Source organism: Ctenopharyngodon idella, chromosome 10 (assembly GCF_019924925.1).
Source record: "Ctenopharyngodon idella isolate HZGC_01 chromosome 10, HZGC01, whole genome shotgun sequence".
NCBI lineage: Eukaryota > Metazoa > Chordata > Actinopteri > Cypriniformes > Xenocyprididae > Ctenopharyngodon > Ctenopharyngodon idella.
The window spans coordinates 8,322,427-8,345,086 of NC_067229.1; the positions used below are offsets into that span (position 1 = coordinate 8,322,427).

At 40.9% G+C, this 22,660-nt stretch overlaps 1 protein-coding gene across 1 annotated transcript; it reads right to left on the reverse strand.

The window, feature by feature from the left end:
• Nucleotides 1–738: 738 nt before the first annotated feature.
• Nucleotides 739–22,421, reverse strand: LOC127521626 (beta-1,3-galactosyltransferase 2-like). Its single transcript, XM_051910972.1, has 2 exons — nucleotides 22,324–22,421; nucleotides 739–2,583 (listed from the first exon to the last, which is right to left on the reverse strand). Exons 1-2 carry the CDS (start codon nucleotides 22,347–22,349, stop codon nucleotides 1,503–1,505), a joined length of 1,107 nt encoding a protein of 368 aa, XP_051766932.1. The 5' UTR covers nucleotides 22,350–22,421; the 3' UTR covers nucleotides 739–1,502.
• Nucleotides 22,422–22,660: the final 239 nt, after the last annotated feature.

The window sequence follows — 22,660 nt, forward strand, 5'->3', positions numbered from 1 at the left end:
TTTGTGTGCCACCTGTGCTTTTCCATATGTGCTTGTTTTCTTCTTTAAGTGTTTAAAATCACAACAAATGCAAGACCAAGATCACTATATGAGTCCATCTTGCCGGGTGTTAAAAAGTAACACTGAAGCAGTGTTAAAGTTAATGAGATGATTGATTGATGATTGAGTGATGATTGACAATCAGTGGTGACTTCTGATGTTAATAAGCAGAATCATTGAAGGAAAGAGAGAAAAAAGGTGTTAATTAATGTTTTATGGAATGTTTCATTTCAAGTCACCATGAAAGAGGTCAGCGTTTGCTTTAGTTGGGCTCTTGACTCTGTACCTTTTATTATTAGTTTTTCTCTGGCTGGTCCAACTTTGTGTTTGTAAAGCACATTTGTTATTACCAGAGAAAATATGATCTGGTCGCAATATGTTTTGATGATATTATCATCATGCAATGGCCTGATGTCATTTAGAGCCTGAGTCTCTGACTGTAAGTCAGTTGTAGTTGTCGTGTCTCTCTCTTTTTCTCTTGTTGTTTCTTCAGTGATTCTGCTTATTAACATCAGGTGTCACTACTGATTGTCAATCGTCAATCAATTATCTCATTAACTTTAACACTGCTTCAGTGTTACTTTTTAACACCTGGCAAGATGGACTCATATGTACACTTTGAGTGTTAATTTAACACTGGGGATTTTGCTGTGTATGAAGTTAAATAAAAAATGCATTTTAATGTAATGATTACACAGGTTAAACATCTCAATTTAATTTAAAAATGATTAAATAAATAAAAAAATACTTGTGCATTTTTTACATGCTCAGAGAGTAAATTTGAAAATGGTGAGACATTATGTTTTCATAGAACATTAAACCTTCTAGGAAAATGTGATTTCTCCCTGATTTTTCCAGAAATATTTGAAGAATAAATCAATCATTATGAAATCCACAAAACCGTAAAAATGGAAAATGGAATGTACATAAATTTAAAACTTTCTTCTGACTAACAGAAATTGTAATTAATGAATTGTATAAAATGACAAAATATAAATGACACCAGTTAGCAACCTTCCCCAACAGACATTTATGAAAAATACCCATGCCTTGTGAAACAGTTCAACTTTTCAGTTAAAATGGATATTTTATGGAATTTCTATGTACATACAGTATATTAATTCCATAAAATTATATATAGATTTTAACTTAAAATTTGTAACATATGTTAGGTTGTGTATATATGTTGTAATATTGTGGAACCGTCAGGTCGGTTCAGAAAGAACATGCTTTTAGTGCACTGCGCTGCTTTTTAATTGTTTTTCTATGTAAACAAACTTTGTAGACTTTTGACAGCTGCGTTTCTCTTCAAGAATGTGTTTTGTGTGAAATGTTCCTCGCCCCATCAGAACGTATTGTTAACAGGTTGTGACCATTTTTACAAAATGTTTTTAAACAGACATGTTTCTTGTCTTTATAAACAGAAATCTGTGTTTCTCATTTTTGTTTGTGCTTCTATACTTTTATGTGGGCCTCTTTACATCCTTCCAGATGTCTATTAGCTGCTGTGGGGATCCCAGGATTGTCGTAATGACCTTGAAAAAATCCTCTCGTATATATTGTCCCAGATAGGCTCTAAACTGTGAAGGGTTTGGGGGGGATGAGGGTGCAACGCCCAACTGTTTCAGACAAGCACCCACATATGCATCTTCTATGTTAAAGGCCTTTACGTCCTTGGAAGCCTCAACTATTTTTTCTGGCAGGTCATTGGAGAAAACATATCCCATTCCCAGCAGGTATGTGGGGTAGTACGGTTCGGGGTACAGCTCCTCTGACACGTACCATTTTGAGTTTTTGCTTCTGACGACGGGCCGGTTCCACATCACCATTCCAGTGATGTAGTTCTGTCTGGGTGTGTCGGGTGCCAATAGAAGGGTCATCAGGTTTTCCAGGTTTAAGTACATGTCAGAATCAACCTTCATACTGAAATTTGCTTGAGGGCAACGAGTGGCCAGCCAGTCCATGATCACCATTGTCTTTATAGTCAGGTTGAAGTACGAGTCCACAAAGTTGCTCTGCAGTAAGTCTCTGTGTTGTCGGCTCTCTTCCTCCAGCTGCTGTTGAGTTTTTTCAGAGTCGGATCCTCCAGTCAAAGCCACCAGGAACAGAGTAATCACTGCTTTTCCCTGGACTGTGCTCTCATTCCCCCACGTGCTCCGGATGGCGTTACGAGCTGCTACCTGATTGGGCGCCACAGGGACCATCAAGACCAGGAACGGATTCTGCTTACACTTATCAGGTTCATCCAGAATGAAATTATAGTTGCTTGGATGAGCTATGTGATAATAAATTGCTGTACCTCTTTGTTGGATTTGTTGACCTGGCAAAGGTGCTAGTCTATCTTTTTGATTTTGATTGGCCCAAATGCCATAATTTACCTTATAATGAGTCTGATTCATGACTTTAGTAAACCATGTTTGAGGGAACCTAAGTGTGTCCAAAGAGAAATCAGAGGCGTAAGCAATGGCAGACAATAAGAATGTCAACATAAGCAGCAGAATAAATGCACTTTTAATTGTATGTGGACTTCTATCCTGAGCCAAACTGCAGAGAGAAAAAAGAGAAACAGGTCAAAATGAGTCTCACAGTGAAACATAAGTTTTATTGTTTTATTTTTTTAATTAAAATGTAATGTACCACTAAAATAACTGTTGCAAATCTTCAATGTCTACACGACACATTGTCATATGATATGAACAACCAGGAGGAAATGTAGAGGCACAACAACGAAAACACCACCTGTGTATTTTTGAACGATTTATTAAAGAAACTCATAAGTCATTTGTTCATGAATTGTAGTCAAGAAATGTAGTCCTGTATGATGGTTTTTGCCACGATCTAATGGATGCTTAGTCCATGAATTTAGTCATCATCATTTTAAATAGTGGGGGAAAGCGGTGCCTTGTATGCGAATCCAAAATGTTATTATGTTCAGTTTGCTTTTTATTACATTTATGAATAGTGATCAAGAGACAAGCTCTTCATCAAATGCAGTACATATTTTGACTGTACTGCATTTTCAGCGCTGAGAATGCTATTTTTGTGGTATGTGAGTTACTCTAAAAGGAAGGCCTAATTAATTACTAGCTAATAATTACAACTTCAACAGATTACTGTAATTGTTTCAAATTAGATTAAATTACATTACATTAAATTTCGATGTTAAATCCACTATTGTTTTATATATAATTGTTCTATAGTCTATTATATATTCTACTTCAAGGGAAAAGTAATTAAATTACAATAATTAATTACTTAGTAATGCATTACACCCAACACTGGTCTCAATGAATGTTAACCTAAAGAGATTTTTACTGCATCAGCAACTACACAGTCACCATCTGTTAAATAAAACATCTTGCAGCATATCATCAGTGTTTCTTGAATCTCTCCTGAACTTAAGCACAGGCTGACACAATGATGACCCACAAAAATCAATTTTACGGTAAACTACAGTATATAACTTTTTTTTTTTTAACTTACAGTTTGTTACTGTTAAAATGCATTTTGTGGGTGTGTCTTTTTAATCTTACACCTTTAACCCTTTCAACCCCACACTACAAAGAGTAAAAGTAACACTGACGCTGTGTTGCAGTGTGATAATAAAGTGAATATGTAAATGATGATTGAGCATTAGTGATGAACACCTGCTGTTAACAAGAATCACTGAAGGAAAGAGGAACAACAAGAACAGAAAAAAAGAGATGAGCAGAAACACAAGAATTACAACTGACTTCCAGCCATTATTTCTACAGAAGATCTTATTGAGAACTAACAAAAGTTTAGATGTTAACTCCCTCGAGTCGGAGGTATCGCCGGCGATACCACCTCGGTTTTTTTCTTACCAGTGTGAATGAGACTCCGTCAATGTTGCACATACAATTAAGAGTTATACACCATTTTAATCTGTGAAATATCTTCTTTTATTTGTGTACACTCAGATTAAAAACAAAATGTTGTGCTTTTTGTAAAATAAAGAAAACTAACATGCGTGATCTGTCGTCTCCCTCTGATCGAAGTCCAATCTGATCGTTCTTAGAAAATGAACTGTAACTTAGTAAATACTAATCACAAAAAAATGAGACTTATGTCTAAAGAAACGTTGAAATGTCAGGTTTTAAATTGTGTAAGTCAAATCGAAAACAAAAATTCTCTGTTTATGTAATCTGTATGAAAAGAGAGCCATGTCAGACGCCTGTGATTCAGCTCATTATCCGCTAATGCGGCCACGCCCACGGAGCGAGCGCTATTCAGACGCAAATTCTGAGGCAATACATGTATACATCGTCTCAATCGTGTATTTATTGTCTTGAAAAGTGTTTATATGTATGTTTTAGGCATGATTAGCGATCTCTGGCAGCCTCTGTTAGGTCCTGGAAAGTCACATGGTATGCCTGTTCTTCTTTAGAGTGATTTGTGGACTAAAGGTGTTGTAGCGAATCTGTACAGGTATTTAATTAATTTATGGGTGAAATATATGAATATAATAAATCATAAAGCTTTATGATTAATTATAATACATATACCGACCCGAGAGGGAATTATACATATGTTGTGAATTAATTACAACGAATTATAATCAATCACATATATGATTAGTTCTGGTTTGATAATAATTTAGAGAAACTATTAGTTTGTCCAGCATAAAGCCGATTATAAAAGGAAGGTTTTTCTCTGGCCACGAGAAAGACTTCCTATTCTAGCATCAATGCGTAAAGCAAGGATACTGGATCAAAACGTTAAAGTGACCTGGGTTTGTTGCATGAGCAAAAAAAAAACAATCGAGCATGAATATAATGTATTTAATATATGAAACTACGGATACAGAGACTATACTACTAAACATACACAAACAATACACATATATAGAAGGCGAAAGTAAAGTCAAGAAAACAGAGGTGATCAAAGGAATGGCAACTTACTAACAGTTAAAACCTTTGAGAGCCAGCAAGGAAACTCAGCTTACACATCGAGCTTAAAACGCTTTGGAAAGAATGGTTCTATACTTGCATAGGTTCAGGTGCTGTGGTCGTTTCGTGTTTCTGCAGGAGTTTCGGTGCGTGCGGCTGAAGCGATTGGTCCTTTTCCGAGAAGGTGTTCTTCGGCGGGATTTTCAAACAAGGGTTTAACTTAAGAGTAAGATAACCGGAAAAGAAAGAAAAAGAGTCCGTCTCCTAGGCGATGAAGAGTGAAGACTTAGGGCGACGGATGAAGAGGGTTTGACAAAGAAACTTGTTGCCAAAAGATGGTCGTCCCGAAGAGAGGGGGCGCGTGATGGAAGCGCGGTCACCGAGACGTCCGGGAGAGACGGGTGTTAAATGGCGAGAGACAATCGAGAGACAAATGAGAGATGCGTGTCATTGTGTTTTAAGGACAACAGGCCAGAACGCCTCCTGGGATACATCAGCCAATGATGAGGGTGCGATTTTGGCGGGCAAACTCTTTCTTTGTCTCCATTTATGACCTAATTTGCATGGTTTATGAAGTGTCCGATCTGAGTACATTTTCTTCAAAGTACCATTAAAAATAGAAGAATGCATTTTACAGTCGTGTGACATACATTTTCAATTAGAGCATAACGAAAGCTTTACAATGAGACCAAACTTGTCAGATGGCAAAGACATAAAAGGGGAGATACAGTTTATACTTGAGTTTTATCGTTTAGAAGAAAACTAATACAACTACAGTCATAGCTAAGCTTATATACTAGGGATAAATACATGCACCTTTAAATACAGCGACGGGTACACTTTGGCACAGTCATATTTGGAGGATAAATATACATTCACAATCTCCATGCGTGTTTGTGAGTGTCTGTATGTGTGTGTGTATTGGGGTTGTGGCCAGTGTCTGTGACCACATCACCCTTAGTCCCACCAGGGTGACTCTTTGAAGTCTCTGGAGCTGGTGAGAATGTGTTCTGTTTTTCTTTACTGGGGTAACAAAGGTGCCAATAGGGCAATTGGTCCCGGACTTGCCGGAGCCGATTCGTGATTTACATGCACAGTTCAGGAGGCTAAAAGCATTCTGAAATGTCCAAAGTTGATTGACTACGCCGGATCTATCCAGACGCTACAATCCCCCTTTCGGCCAACAAAGTTCCTGTGCGGACTTCGTTGGACGGTAACAAGGTTCGATGGCACATGGATCCGGATGGTCAAGCAGCAGGTGGTTCCTACTGGTTCTCTGTCCATCTCGATGAGGCTGGGCATTTTCTTTGCCTTGAAACTTCCTCTATTCTGTCTCCTTTTGAAGCCTTGAGGAAGGGCAGATAGGCACTTGTCCATGGACTCTTGCATCCCTTTGGTCCCTTCGGATAGGATGGAGGCCAGGCCCAGGGTGAGTGCGTACTTGATTGCTATGGAGAGGCAGAGGGCTGTGTCAGCAGCTGTCCGAGCCTGGGCTATAGGTGAGCTGGTCAGGACGGGCAGTCGGGAGAGTGCTTGGAGGGCTGTATCAACGGGAGTAATGTCAATTAGCTGGGACCCCCTTTTCTCAATCATCAGTTCCAGTTCTGGATCTAAGGTGTGGTTGTGATTTCCGGAGGAGGATGAGATTTCCAGTTCTGACGGGTCCTCTTCGCTTGAGAGACGGTACACTGCCAGATTGTTGAGGTGAAGGATGGAACCCAGGGGTACCTGGATCCACATACTTTGATTGGGCAGGCTGACACGAGTGGCCGTGTCGTGCTGATTGTAGGTTAGGGTGTCGATGCGAGTGGGGGTGTGGACGAGCAGTCGAGCGCCCACAATCTTGGCTTGTGTTCCGATGACTGGGGTGTGAGGCTTGGCCTCGGCGGGGCAGCGTGTGTCGCTGATCACGGGCTGCAACCGGCAGATTCCTTCAGTGTGTTCTCTGAGGGAAGGCTTGTTAGAGCCGAAGCAGTGAATGTCTTTGGTCAAAATGCACCTGCTCAAATGGGGAGCCGGATACAGCTGTGGGTCGCTGTAGTGGTAGACTACCACATCTGAGGTATGTATCTTGGGATGGATGTTACCTTGCCACCACCTGACATTGACCTTGTCTTTGGGTCTGTAGATGTTATCTGGTTCACCGATGGGTGGATTGAGAAGGACGGCCATCTCATTCTGCTCGGGGTTGGTGCGCAGTAGGATGGCAGCACCCACCGAGTCAGCAAGGTGGGCTGGAACAGTCTTGGTGGGTCTGCCAGTAGCAAAGTCCAGCATAGCTTGTACAGGGTACTGAGGAATTCTATTTACAGCCACGCTCTCCATAGAGAAGCTAACTTCTCGCAGCAGGTCTGTTATCAGAGCTATGACCAGCTGACTTTGGGCAAAGTCATTTTGGAAGACTGTAAACAGTTGCTTCATTGAGTTCACCGTTTGGGTCAGCAGGAAACTGTGAGTACAGAGAACCACCACAATACCTTCCCAGGATTTGCTGATGGTTTGCAGGGTTTGACGCTGCTTTGCAAGTTGTTTTCTCAGCTGTGGGCGGAGCTCATCGAGGTGCTGGTGAGTGGAGTAGGCTGTGATGATGCTGGGGTCTCCTGGTTGGTACAAGTGCACCGGCAGCATCACCTGCCGCGCCGTCATTAGTTCAGCGGGGGACACCCGAGTTGACCCCGGTATGGTGTCCGTGGTGGCTATGAACCCCAGAGGAAGTTTTACATTCCAGTCTTTCTGGTTGACTGACCATGAGATTGTGACTCCTCTGCGTTGCAGTGGGGTTCTGGGATTTGTGTTTGCAGTTTGGACTTGACAGCAAACCTGACATCCTCTGACATCCTCTGCCACATCTTGCTGCATGCTGGGCCAGTACGCCACTTGTTTTAATGTCTCATCAGTGGTTCTGGTGCCATGGTGTCTGGCACATGGTGTGTCGTGGGCGTATATCAGTTCACCCCCCTTTTGGCCTTGTGGCAGTACGAGCTTTGGCGCTGTGAGGTCGTCCAGGACATGTTTTAGGATGTTTAGTCCCACACGCAGCATGTGGTTGATCCCATGCAGCCGTTTGTGGCTGGGGTTCGCCGTGGGACCAGATGCCGTGATCGGGAGGTTGGAGGGGTTTGAGTGGTGGTTTAAAACAGTTCGTAAGGAAGTGTTGGTAATTTTGGTTGTCAGTGGCAGTGGCCGTAAGGTGGGAAATGTTGCAGGAACAGAACGCTGGCTGCAGGTTGCTGCTGCCACACTAAGGGTGGGTGACTGGGGTGGGGGTGACCGTAGATTGTTATGCAGCGTGCCAGTCTTGGCACGGGCAGTAGTTTGGTCGTTTGCGCCTTTGCCACGCCCTGGTTGTTTTGAATGTCTTTTCACCTTTTTCCAATAAACAATCATGTCGTGTGTTTGAGTGATGTCATCACATGCTTGGAAAAGGTGTTGGTGTTTGACCGGCTTGTTTAGGGTTTGACCACGTCTCATGTTGAGCCGAACAGCACCCCCTTTGGTGTAAGCTGGTACTACAGCTTCCTGTATGTTGAGCAGGATGCAGACCTCTGGGATGGTCTGGCCTGACAGGAAATTGGCAGTGTCGACAGGAACAACAGGGGGCTGTACAGTCATTGGGGCCCACACCAACTCATTAGCACTGTCCATATGAGCCTTAGGGTGCATCAGGGAGTCCGGAAAGACCAGGAAGTGATGGTTTAGACGCAGGTCATTCCATTTCAAGTTCAAAACGCAGATGTTTTTGGCAGTCGTCATGGTTGGCAGACGAAAGTCCAATGGGAAGTGTGTGTGCTTGTTGACACATGGGAGGTTCGGTGTTCCCTCAATAAGAGCACTTAACAGCGTGTGGCTGAAGGCTGAGTTGTCTGCCCACAGTGTGCGAATAATGTCTGTTGTAGTCACATCATTCAGCTGTGAGTCTGTGGTGACCTTGGAACAGAAGGAGTTAAAGTCTATGGTGAGTTTGAGTGTGCAGGGTAGCGAACTTGAACTTTGCCCTGAGACGGGGTTCCCGCGGCTAGCTGCAAGATTTCCCGTGACCTCTGTGACCTGACAGTCTGGCTCAGGTGACCTGGGTGACTGGAAGGGCAACGGTTCTCGTACTTGAGCCCAAATTTTCAGCTGTCTGAAGTCCAATAAGGGCTCAAAGCGATCTAGCAAGTCTTTGCCAATGAGCAAGGGAAACGTGTCCATTGGTGAAATGTATACGGGGTGTACCAAGCTCATTGGCCCAATGGTTAGATGAATGGGAGCTATTTGTTCAAGTTGGACCTCATTTTGGCTGTACGACTGCACATTTAGCTCACATCTTTGTGGTTTGAGAGTTCGATTTTGTCTCTTGGCTTTATCTCTGAGTATTTCAAAGAGGTTAGTTGACATCAAAGTGAGATCTGCTCCGGTGTCTACGAGGGCTTCAATTCTCACATCATTTTCCACAGTGATGGCTATGTACAGCTTTCGGGCCACCCCCTTTTCGATAAGGTTCCCCAGGAGTCTTGGTACCGGGGCTTGGGTGCTGACCAGTAAGCAAGTGGGGCTGGTGTCATGTGGTTCGTTAGGGAGGCAGACAACCAGAACAGCACTTTCTGGTAACTTGGAGTCTTGGTCGTCGGTGTGATGACGTGGGTTGGTTTGCTCTGGATGAGCAGTCGTCAGCTGAGGTGGCTGGGTGACGCGGTCACTTAGTGATGCGCTAACTGATTCTGTGGTTAGTGGCTGGTCAGCAGTGATTTGGGTGTGAGGTTCTGTCGGGGGTTTGTCAGGGCAGACGTTGGGGGTAGGTTTCCGTCCTAGTCATAAGGAGTCTGGCTTGTCTTTCTGGTCTTCCTTGCGGTGCTTTTCCTGAATCAGCTCTTTTAGGGCCTTCAGGATCTCTGCAGACTCAGACATAGCTGCACTGTTCTGCTCCTGTGAACGCTCGGACTTGGGCTTGTTCGGTGCATGTCGAGAGGCGTTCTGTCTTTGGCGGTTGGGGCTTGAAGTTCTGGCCGATGAAGATCTGCCATTTCTGGGTCGCCGGCTGGCCTCCCATGTGGCGCCGCCCTTTGGGTTGCTGGGTGGCCGGGGCTTGTCCCAGACTCTTTCAGAATGCCCAGTCTGGTGCTTGGGACGGACACCCTCGTAGTGAGGCTGCCCTCTGTTGGCCGGGAACTGTCTTGACTCTCTGTTAAACGGTCTGTCACTGTGGTGCGTGTGTGCGCCCTCTAGGGCCAGTTCTGGACAGTGATCAGAGACCGGGTAAATGGTTGGATTTTTAACAGTCTTTTCAGATGCAGCCTTTTGCTTAGAATAAGCTTTGTGGGCTAAATCTCGCAGCTGTTGAGTAGACATACTCCGTGGGCAGGCCAAGACTCCCAGATGATGACTCACCGCAGGATGCAGATTTCGGAGAAACAAAGTCTTAAAGTTGAAATCTTCCTCCATTCCTGGCTCGTTACGTGCTCCGAAGTAGGCCCTTCGTAGTCTGTTGTAGTACGCTTGTGGGGTTTCCAGTCGGCCCTGTTTAAGGTCCATGGCCGCGAGGAGCCCTTGGTCCGATTCAGGGTCAGAAAACTCTCTGATCAGAGCCTGTCGCAGCTGCTGGTAGTCTGATTTGACAGCTTCTGGCTGCCGATCTAGAAAGCTGCGCACATCACGGCTAGACGTGATTCGGAGCAGGTACAGCCTGTCCCATGCATTCACGTTGGCCACATTTTGCAGCAGAAAGTCAATGTCCTGCAAATACGCGTGCACGTCAACGCCCCCTGCTGGGTTTGGGGTGAAAGTGGGGATATTCTTTGCTAGCTTGTCCAGCTCTTTGGGAGCCATGCCATAGCTAGTGGCACAGGTTTTCTGGAGAGGCTCCCACCCTTTTGCTGTTGAAGAAGGTTCTTGGCCGCTCGCGGGTGGCATCTTGGGCAGTGGACTTTCAATCCCCTTTTGAACTAGGGATTCTTGACTGGGCCTACTGGCCAGGAGAAACTCTGTGAAGTGTGCTTCCCCTCCCAAGTCACCTTGCAGTCTATAAGAATGTTTCAGTTCTCTGTGAACAGTGTCCAATTCATCTCTTAAATAGTCTCTTTGTTGTTTCAAAGCAAGGATCTCACTTCGGGCCTGTTTAAGATGATTTTCGCAGGCCCGGGAGTCCTGAGACCGGGAGTCTCTCTACCTCCTCTTGCAGCTCGGGGTCGGATTCATCCGCTGTCCCACGCTGGTCCTGGGTCTCGAGGAGTAGTTGATCGAGGTGATGTTGAGTCTGGGCCTGATTTCTTCTGGCCTCCTCGGCCTGAAGCTTGAGCGCCGCTGCTTCCTGCTCCAGGAGAGCGTTGCTCCTTTCGCTAAGCCTCACCTGGGCAATGAGGTTGTGGGCAAGGCCGCCAATGAGCTTGGCCCATTCTTTGTGGTTGTAGCTCTGCGTCAGATCGTGGGCCATTAGTCGATTTAGGTCCCCGTCCAACTGCTCACGGCTCAGGTGCTGGAGGTCACCGGCGGCGTTGGGCAGGAATGCGTTGGTCATGACGCCCAACCAGGTCTCGAGATGATCCCAGTGGGTGTCAGGGCTGGATGCTCGCGACATAGTGGCTTTACTGTTGGCGAGAGAAAGACAGCACAAAAAGAACCAATGCAAGCTCGCGCAGGACTAGCGCGTTACGTAATACGTAATTAGCTAAACTTTGTGTGTGATTCCAGTTAACTGGTGCAGACAGTTAGTGGAATATAGGCCAGACACTTATTGTCGATGGCCAGGAACGACCACGTGGGTTAATTGGTGTCGGCGAGTGCTGGATTTAAATAAAGATCTTGACAGGCGGGGCTCTACGAGTCTACTAATGACTTTGGCTGCTCGGCCGTCTATCTATTATTCAGCTTCCGTGATGGCTCTCACAGGCTCTGTGTTTACGTGAACTGAAAGAGACAAACAGTAGAAAAACAGAACAGAACAGGATGGCTGCAATTTATGAGAAATAGAACAGTAAACAAATAGGAAGGAATGAAAAATAGAATAGCAATAAAACACCGCAAGAAGGGCTAGAGGGGAGAAGTGAAACTTCAGCTTATTACCACAGCAAGGGTTTATGACGTGGCCTGACGAGGGCGCTGTCGCGTCATAAAACCTAGAAGGATGGTATGGCTTAAGAGCAAAAGGGGTTTTGCCAACACTTCTGATTGGAGAATATCAAATATTCTGTGGCTTTCACTGAGCGAAGGGACTGTATGTCCTTAATCTCGGCCTGGGGTGATTTGTGATTGCTCAGACAAGAACTCAGTGGTGGGGGCAACCTCTCCTAGACGTTCCAACACTTGGCTGCCGTGTTCCTCGGCACCCTGTACCTTTTGCACTGCGATGCAACCTCTCAAACAGGGGCTTTCAGCACAATTGCGTGTTTGGGCAAGGTGTTTGCGCCAACGGCCAGATTGGGGGCCAAAATTGAATTTTTCCCAACCCCAGAGTCTGACCCCGCAGGCAGTTACTCAAAGGGCGGTTCTGTCGTGCAGAAACAGGGAAATTAAACAAAATTGCCTTTGTTACCAACCTGGACTCGTTGCCTCCTTGCACCTGACACACCCAACCTGCTGATGTCCCTGCGTGTTGCCCGTGGTACGAGGTCAGAAGTGACTGAGGTTCACCCACAGCCAGTGAGAGATCCGCCAGGCTAGTTTACTCCGCTCACTGGAACTCACTGGAACAACCGTCAACTCACCACCGATCGCTAGAGGGCCCTATTTGCAAATACACAAGTGGTCACGCAAACACAGCTTAATTGTAAATTTAAATCTTAATTTAAATCTTGTTTAAACTGAATTTAAATAATGAAGTGTGTAGGATGAAAGAATAGGGGTCTAGAATGACAGTCAGAATGAATTAGCTGAAAGCAGAAAAGAAAAAAAAAAAATAAGGCAAAGTAAAAAAACAATTCAGAGGCACTTGATTCAAATTTGAATTAAACTCTGTTCAATTGAATTTAAATAAGTGTGTAGAATAACAGAATGGGAAAAAGAAAGGAGAAAGTCTTCCCTATTTGAGAATTCCCTAAAGGATGATGAGCAAAATGCCAACTGATTGACACTACTTAATTTTAAATTTCAGTTAAATGTTGTTTAATTAAATTTAAAAATAAGTGTATAAAATAAGGGAAGCTTGGGTGTGAGAATGCTGTTACCAGCAAATCACAAACAGGACACAGACCTAAGAGTGGATAAAAATAAAACAGTAAGTAATAACAAGAAAGGAATTTCCAAAGTAAAAGGAAAAAATAAAAATAAAAAAATAACTCAAGAGAGAAAGAGAGGGAAAAGTATAATGAAATAAAATCAAGTAGAATACAATAAAATAAAATAGAACAGAGAGAATCTGTGAACACAGGAAAAGCAGGAAAAGGGACAAACACTCAGAGATGGGAACTAACTTATCTGGGAGTGTCCACCAGGGGGAGCACTTTCAGAAAGTGAATTCTCTTGTTGGAAGGGAAACTTAATTTAAATTAAAAATTTAAACGTATTTAAATCAAATTTAAATCGGTAAACCACATTCCAAACACGATTGAAAAGCATGACCATCAACAAACATTTATAACGGCAAGCTAGATTAAAGTAGCCAAAAGGAATTTGGAAACACTTCAGCTCAACGTATGGGGAGCAGAGCTAACCCAGAACGTCCACACGATGGCGTTAATGAGTCCACACAACAATGAAGTAGGGAGGGGTGCAACACACCTGAACAGGTTGCCCTCTGGCGTCTGGTCAGAGGTACTGCATCCACCTACTTTAATTCGTGATATTTTAAATTAGCGCGTCTGTGGGGTTCTGATTCCCTTACGGCTGATTTAACTGCACTATCACGGTTACAAACTTTAGAATCTCGGCAGATTCTTTGGTGCCAGGTTACTGGACACTAATATACAACTTTTAACCACGGGTACACAACTTTGGAATCTCAGCGGATTCTTTGGTGCCAGGTTACTGGACACTAATATGCCCCTTTAATACGGGTACACAATTTTGGGGATTAGTGGACCCCTGTTTGTGCAAACTTAGTGCACACGAATATGTAACTTTGCAGGATTTCTTCGCTGCTGTTACGAGTCACGCTGGATCAGGTCGTGACTGGCTCCAAATTTTTACACATCAATCGGATTTCAGATAAACTGTTTTCAGATTAGATTTGCAAGAGGTAACGTGATTGGTTAGCAATGCCAATGACGTTACCCAGGGAGCGAGACGCTATTTTGAATTATTGGACGACACAGTAATTCAAATTTAATAGCGCTACAATTATGAGGCCTTCAGAAAGAGTCGGTGAGAAACTCATCACAGCTCCTTTTCAACAAAAATACGCTGAATACGATTCAATTCGTTTATTCAAGCGGAAATTAATATTAAACTGTATATTGCAAAAAGATTGTCGCCTTTTGCAGATACGAGTTTGAAATATTAATTGGACTGCAGTTTACTTTACGGTCAACAATTGACTAGTGTTTTTAGGCACAAATAGCTTGTTAACATTTTTTCAGAATGAGGAACGCGTTGTCGGTTCACTCAGTAAGGCGCGCATATACACATTAAATCACACAAAATTATTCTGGGTTGCTCACGCACAAAACCAAGTTTAAAATGTTGCTCACGTTCTCCACCAAATAATCTGTAGCGAATCTGTACAGGTATTTAATTAATTTATGGGTGAAATATATGAATATAATAAATCATAAAGCTTTATGATTAATTATAATACATATACCGACCCGAGAGGGAATTATACATATATTGTGAATTAATTACAACGAATTATAATCAATCACATATATGATTAGTTCTGGTTTGATAATAATTTAGAGAAACTATTAGTTTGTCCAGCAAACCGTTAGCTCCTCATAGCCGATTATAAAAGGAAGGTTTTTCTCTGGCCACGAGAAAGACTTCCTATTCTAGCATCAATGCGTAAAGCAAGGATACTGGATCGAAACGTTAAAGTGACCTGGGTTTGTTGCATGAGCAAAAAAAAACAATCGAGCATGAATATAATGTATTTAATATATGAAACTACGGATACAGAGACTATACTACTAAACATACACAAACAATACACATATATAGAAGGCGAAAGTAAAGTCAAGAAAACAGAGGTGATCAAAGGAATGGCAACTTACTAACAGTTAAAACCTTTGAGAGCCAGCAAGGAAACTCAGCTTACACATCGAGCTTAAAACGCTTTGGAAAGAATGGTTCTATACTTGCATAGGTTCAGGTGCTGTGGTCGTTTCGTGTTTCTGCAGGAGTTTCGGTGCGTGCGGCTGAAGCGATTGGTCCTTTTCCGAGAAGGTGTTCTTCGGCGGGATTTTCAAACAAGGGTTTAACTTAAGAGTAAGATAACCGGAAAAGAAAGAAAAAGAGTCCGTCTCCTAGGCGATGAAGAGTGAAGACTTAGGGCGACAGATGAAGAGGGTTTGACAAAGAAACTTGTTGCCAAAAGATGGTCGTCCCGAAGAGAGGGGGCGCGTGATGGAAGCGCGGTCGCCGAGACGTCCGGGAGAGACGGGTGTTAAATGGCGAGAGACAATCGAGAGACAAATGAGAGATGCGTGTCATTGTGTTTTAAGGACAACAGGCCAGAACGCCTCCTGGGATACATCAGCCAATGATGAGGGTGCGATTTTGGCGGGCAAACTCTTTCTTTGTCTCCATTTATGACCTAATTTGCATGGTTTATGAAGTGTCCGATCTGAGTACATTTTCTTCAAAGTACCATTAAAAATAGAAGAATGCATTTTACAGTCGTGTGACATACATTTTCAATTAGAGCATAACGAAAGCTTTACAATGAGACCAAACTTGTCAGATGGCAAAGACATAAAAGGGGAGATACAGTTTATACTTGAGTTTTATCGTTTAGAAGAAAACTAATACAACTACAGTCATAGCTAAGCTTATATACTAGGGATAAATACATGCACCTTTAAATACAGCGACGGGTACACTTTGGCACAGTCATATTTGGAGGATAAATATACATTCACAATCTCCATGCGTGTTTGTGAGTGTCTGTATGTGTGTGTGTATTGGGGTTGTGGCCAGTGTCTGTGACCACATCACCCTTAGTCCCACCAGGGTGACTCTTTGAAGTCTCTGGAGCTGGTGAGAATGTGTTCTGTTTTTCTTTGCTGGGGTAACAAAGGTGCCAATAGGGCAATTGGTCCCGGACTTGCCGGAGCCGATTCGTGATTTACATGCACAGTGCAGGAGGCTAAAAGCATTCTGAAATGTCCAAAGTTGATTGACTACGCCGGATCTATCCAGACGCTACAGTGTACAGAGCGCCCTCCGGCTGCAAGTATGAATTGAAAACACAGTATCCAGTGCTCATAGTGATGACAATAAATATTGAATAAATATTACTCCTCTGTATAGAAAATTGACATAAACATGAGAATCCATCAGTATTTCTCCAAATGTGCATGCTTTTAAGCTAAAAGGCTATATGAAATGACATAGAGACATGCATGAATGTTCAGACGCTTTGCATCACACACAGCAAAATCCCCAGTGTTAAATTAACACTCAAAGTGTACATATGAGTCCATCTTGCCGGGTGTTAAAAAGTAACACTGAAGCAGTGTTAAAGTTAATGAGATAATTGATTGATGATTGAGTGATGATTGACAATTAGTGGTGACTTCTGATGTTAATAAGCAGAATAATTGAAGGAAAGAGAGAAAAAAGTTAATGTTAATGTTTTTATGGAAAATTAATGTTTTATGGAATGTTTCATTTCAAGTCACCATGAAAGAGGTCAGTTGGGCTCTTGACTCTGTCTTTTTTTATTAGTTATTCTCTGGCTGCACAAACTTTGTGTTTGTAAAGCACATTTGTTATGGCCAGAAAAAATATGATCTAGTCACAATATGTTTTGATGATGATGTTATCATCATGTGTAGCTGTAGTATTAACAATTGTAGTCCTCTGATTTCAAAGCTTGAGATCCAACAGCACTATGAACGTTTTTTTTTTTTTTAAGAAAAATACATTATGCACAGAAGCTTCTGTGTTTAGACACACACAGACATCAAGAATCAGCATATGATTCTCAAGAACGGTGACAATAAATAAATACAAAATACTGACAAACAGATCAACTCGGAACATCACAAAACAAGCTACTGTCACAACAAAACAACAGAAAAATAAAAGCAAACATGAACAATCTACGAAAATTACAGGACAATTCAGCTGCATAATTTATTCATGCAGCAATGCATGATGGGAGCCATGGATGAGTTTTGATTGGTGGCTCCCATCATGCACTGCAACATGAAGCACTTTGTTTGATTGTCACCATTGTTGAGGGTCATATGCTGATTCTTGATGTCTGTGTGTGTTTCAAAAAAAAACTTAAGATGATAAAAGCTCTGCTGGATCTCAAGCGGTAACAGAGATTTACTATAAAGAAATAATATAACATCTATATGACCAGTTAACAATACTGGATGTCACCAATCAAAACACAGCCCTTATGACTGTGCTTCCCAAAGCGTCGTAAACCTAAGATGATCAACGTCAGCTTACAACACTTTTGGGAAATGCAGCCCAGATCATCTCTGACCATAACAAATGTGCTCTACAAACACAAAGTTGGAGCAGCCAGAGAAAAAATAACATTAATAGATAAAGAGTCAAGAGCCCAACTTAAGGAAATGCTTTTCACCATCATGGTGACTTCAAACTAAACTTTCATTAAAACATTAACATCTAAACATCTGTTAATTCTCAATAAGAACTTTTGTTGATGTATTACAGAAATCAAATCAAACTGGTTAATAATAAGTGTAATAATGTTTAATGCAGTGGTCTCAAACTCAATTCCTGGAGGGCCACAGCTCTGCACAGTTTAGCTCCAACCAGCTCCAACTCACACCTGCTTGGACGTTTCTAGTAATCCTGAAGACCTTGATTAACTGGATGAGGTGTGTTTGATTAGGGTTGGAGCAAAACTGTGCAGAGCTGTGGCCCTCCAGGAATTGAGTTTGAGACCACTGCATTAAACATTATTACAGATTTAAAGATTTAAAGATTGTTCATAAAGACAGAATTAAAGATTGTTTCTTCGGTGATTCTGCTTATTAACATCAGGTGTCACCACTAATTGTCAATCATAACTCAATCATCAATCAATTATCTCATTAACTTTAACACTGCTTCAGTGTTACTTTTTAACACCCGGCAAGATGGACTCATATGTACACTTTGAGTGTTAATTTAACACTGGGGATTTTGCTGTGCAGAAATACATTTTATTTTAAAGTATATAATAGAAAACCATTATTTTAAATTGTAATAATATTTCACAGTATTGCTGTTTTTTCTGTATGTTTGATATACACCATGATGAGCTTGAGACATGGTCACAGAGGGTTTTTTCACATAGCCTCCCTGACTGAAAGAGCTCATTGTTATGCAGGTCATTAGAGGTCATTATGCGAATCCTTTGTCTTCTCAGGTGTGAATCACAGCATTATTCATGATGATTCACGCCTCCACGCATACTGTGTTTCTTGACAAAAAGTGTCTTACAAAATTTAAATATCTATATTGTTTTATATGAACGAGTAGGCAGGATAATTTTTTACATAATTTTGAAGCAAAAACTCTAGTCTACAACCTCCAATACCCAGAAGTCTTGTGAACACAGATTTAATATATTTTTTGGTCTAATTTCAGTGACTTAAGTTTTTTGTTTTTTTCAATAACCACGCATAAACGTTATTCCTTCAAAAAAAAAAAAAAACATGTACATACATGTTCCTCACATATTATGGTAGCCTAGTTTTTACTGAATACAGTGTAATGACACGTTTGTCATTAATATGTTTATGAACAACTGAAAAAAGCACAAATGTCAGGGCATGTCAAAACTTCTCCAGGGCCCAAAAATCCTCAGACCCCAGAGGGTTAATGTTTAATTAAAAATGTTTGGTTTGATGTCACCATTAAGAAGATCAGTGTTTGCTTTAGGTGAGCTCTTGACCCTTGACTTTTTAAACATTTGTTGTTGTTTTTTTCCCCCCTCTGGCTGCTTTAACTGTTTTTGCAAGCCATGTTTGTTATGGAAAAAAGATGATCATTGAATGCTGATAGTTATGTATTGATGATGATATAACCACCATCATCACCAGTTTCTTGATTCACTGATCTCATACTGCGTTTAATCCACATTATTAAGAGACTTAAATTTTACATTACCACCACTGAGAAACTACGCCAAATTCAAAAAATAATCAGTTACAATGGATTTTTTTAAACACATAATGCACAAAAAAAAAAAAAAAAACAGCAGCAGCATCTTGACACACACAGATATCAAAAAATAAAATATCCATGAAGTCAAAGATTACACACAGAAAGAGATCAGTTAATTAGACAAGTCCAAAATGAATACGGCATCATTAAAACAGCCAAAAACACCTGGTCAACTTTCTCTTGGCTCTCCCAACTAAAGCAAACACTGGTCACCATGATGGTGACTTCAAACTTTATTATTGTCAATAAAACATCAACATCCAAATCTGTTAATTCTCAACAAGAACTTCAGCACATGTATGAAAGAAATAATGTCAAACTGGTTTGTAAACTGGTTTGGCACTCAGTGTGGCTGAAGTCAGTTGCAGTTCTTGTGTTTCTGCTCGTCTCTCCTCATTTTTCTGGTCTTGTTTCTCTGTCCTTCAGTGATTCTGCTTATTAGGTGTTCATCAGTGTCTGAATTCACTCACTTCTTTTAATTAACTCTATCAAGTAGACTATATTAGTGAACTAATGTAGGGAATAGTGAATGAGGGTATAGGGTGTGATTAAGAACACAGCCTCTGAGTGTCGACTTTGAGCAATGTTAATTCACAGTATATTCCTGTAGGCTACTTTCTCGAAACTGACAAATATTACCCAGAATGCATTGTTTTCTACGGTATATTACTGTTTTAATGGAAAATGGTACACTGTAAAAAATTGTGCTGTAAAATAACGGTAATCTTCTAGCAGCTGTGGTTGCCTGTAATGTACTGTTAATTTACAGCCTTCTACCGTAAATTTACAGCATTCCTTTTTTTTTACAGTTTGTTACCGTAATACTACCATGGAAATGAACTCATTTAATTTGGGAAACCGATTGCTTCAGACAGCTTGAGTTTAAAAACTAGTATTTATATGGTGTTAGTACTGTGAACTTATTTAATTTGAGTCAACTGAAAAATATTGTTTCTTAATATAAAACTGCAAACATTTAATGTGTAATCTGCTTCTGCTGCACGAGAGATGAGGCAAACCATTTTCCATTAAAACAGTAATATACTGTCGAAAACAATGCATTCTGGGTATTATTTGTCATTTTCAAGAAAGTAGCCTACACGAATATACTGTGAGTTAACAGTGCTCAAAGTCAACACTCAGAGGCTGTGTTCCAAATCACACCCTATACCCTCATTCACTATTCCCTACATTAGTTCATTAATATAATACACTTGACAGAGTTAATTAAAAGAAGTGGGTGAATTCAGACACTGATGAACACCTGATAAGCAGAATCACTGAAGGACAGAGAAACAAGACCATAAAAAAGAGATAAGAGATAAGCAGAAACACAAAAGCTACAGCTGAGTTCAGCCACACTGTGTGTCAAACCAGTTTACAAACCAGTTTGACATTATTTCTTTCATATATGTACCAAAGTTCTTGTTGAGAATTAACAGATTTGGATGTTGATGTTTTATTGAAAATAAAAATTTATTGAAGTTTGCAGTCACCATCGTGGTGACCATTGTCTGCTTAAAAACCAGCAATGTTTCAGTTACTTAGAAGAATATTGAAGTCATATAACGCATAACATTTTCTAAGCTCCTGCATAATTTTGACAGCAGAGACATCAACAATCAGAATATGAATCTCAACAATGGTGACATTCAAAAGTTTAATGTCGCAACGCATGCTGGGTGCCAGCATAGTAAAAATCTCCCAGCATGCACTGCAGCATGAATAAATTATGCAGCTGAACGGCCTTTTTTTATTGCCACCATTGTTGAGATTGATGTGCTGATTTTTGATATGTGTGTGTATAAATAATATTGTGGCTGTTTTTTGTGCATGGTGTTTAAAAAAAATCTTTTTAACTGATTGTTGTTGGAACTCTTGCTGTAGTTTCACAATGGTGATAATGTAAAATTTTACTCTGTTTTTTCTCCGCATTTGTTTCTGCCATAACAAATATGGCTTACAAAAATAGTTTAAACAGCCAGAGAGAAAAAAAATGATGTTAAAAAGTCAAGGGTCAAGAGCTCAACTAAAGCAAACACTGATCTCCTCAATGGTGACATAAAACCAAACATTTTCGATAAAACATCAACTTCTATTAATTCTCAATAAGATCTTCTGTAGAAATAAAGTTAAACTGGTCAGTAATAAGAGTAATAATGTGTAATGGCATTAATGAAAGTCAGTTGTAGTTCTTGTGTTTCTGCTCGTTTTTTTCCGTTCTTGTTCCTCTTTTCAGTGATTCTGCTTGTTAACAGCAGGTGTTCATCATTAATGCTCAATCATCACTTACATAATAACTTAATTATCTCACTGCAACACAGCGTCAATATTACTTTTACTCTGTAGTGAGGACACTAGAGGATGTTCCTGTGGGGTTGAAAAGGTTAAAGTTGTAAGATAAAAAGACACACCCACAAAATGCATTTTAACAGTAACAAACAGTTATATACTGGCAAGCCTGTTGCCAATTATTTACTGGCAACACTGTTGCCAGTAGTTTACTGTAAAATTGAGTTTCATGGGTCACCATTGTGCTGAAGAGTAGAGCCTGTGCTTAAGTTCAGGAGAAGATCAAGAAACACTGATGATATGTTACATGTTGTTTTATATCTGATACAGATTTTTGATTTCTGAATTCATGATTTTAAGCTAATGTTTAAATTTAAAATTCATTCATTTTAATTTGACTGCCAGGCATATCACCTTTCATTTGTGTTTCCCTTTTTTTATCACAGATTGAAAGACACTGAACAAAACAAAGTGAAATGTTTGAGTATCTAAGCACCTTCTTCTAATCAATTCAGATATTCAATGTTTAGCTCAGCTGCATTCAAATGATTTAATCTGATTTTGACCAGTTTAATCTCAAAGCCCATTAACTACTTTATTATAAGTTAATCTAGTTCAGAGATCTTCAACCCTGCTCCTGAGGACCCACTACTGTCCTGTAGTGTAGAGTTTAGCTTCAACTCTAATCAAACACACCTGAATCAGCTAATCAAGCTCTTCAGGATTGCTTGATACACAGGCAGGTGTGCTGAACCTGGTTGGAAATATATCTAATATCTAAAAATAAAATAAATAATAAAAGGTTGGGTGAGCTTACCTTTGACAAATGTTTTTAATAGCCATTCCGGTGTGTTCGACTAGTGACACTAAAATATTCCTTCCTGAATATAGTCTCTCAATACACCTAACAACAGGGGCGGGGTTAGGAAGCTTTTTTTTTTTCTCTCTCTCTCTTTCTTTTTTTGCACCTATGATATACAAGTGAACAAACCCACAGCTGAAACTTGTACAAATTTTGTATTTACATCACAGATAGATAGATAGATAGATAGATAGATAGGTAGGTAGGTAGATAGACATAGATAGAAGCTACACATCTAGAACCTATGGGAACATTCTCTCTAAGGTATTGTCCTTATTATGGCGTTAGGTTT

What these genes read in the sequence shown, in the direction of transcription:
- LOC127521626 (XM_051910972.1), bottom strand. Translation starts at nt 22,349, where the DNA reads ATGGCTATTAAAAACATTTGTCAAAG. An exon ending in ATTAAAAACATTTGTCAAAG is followed by an intron (nt 2,584 to 22,323) that starts GTAAGCTCACCC and finishes TTCTCTCTGCAG; the next exon opens with TTTGGCTCAGGATAGAAGTC.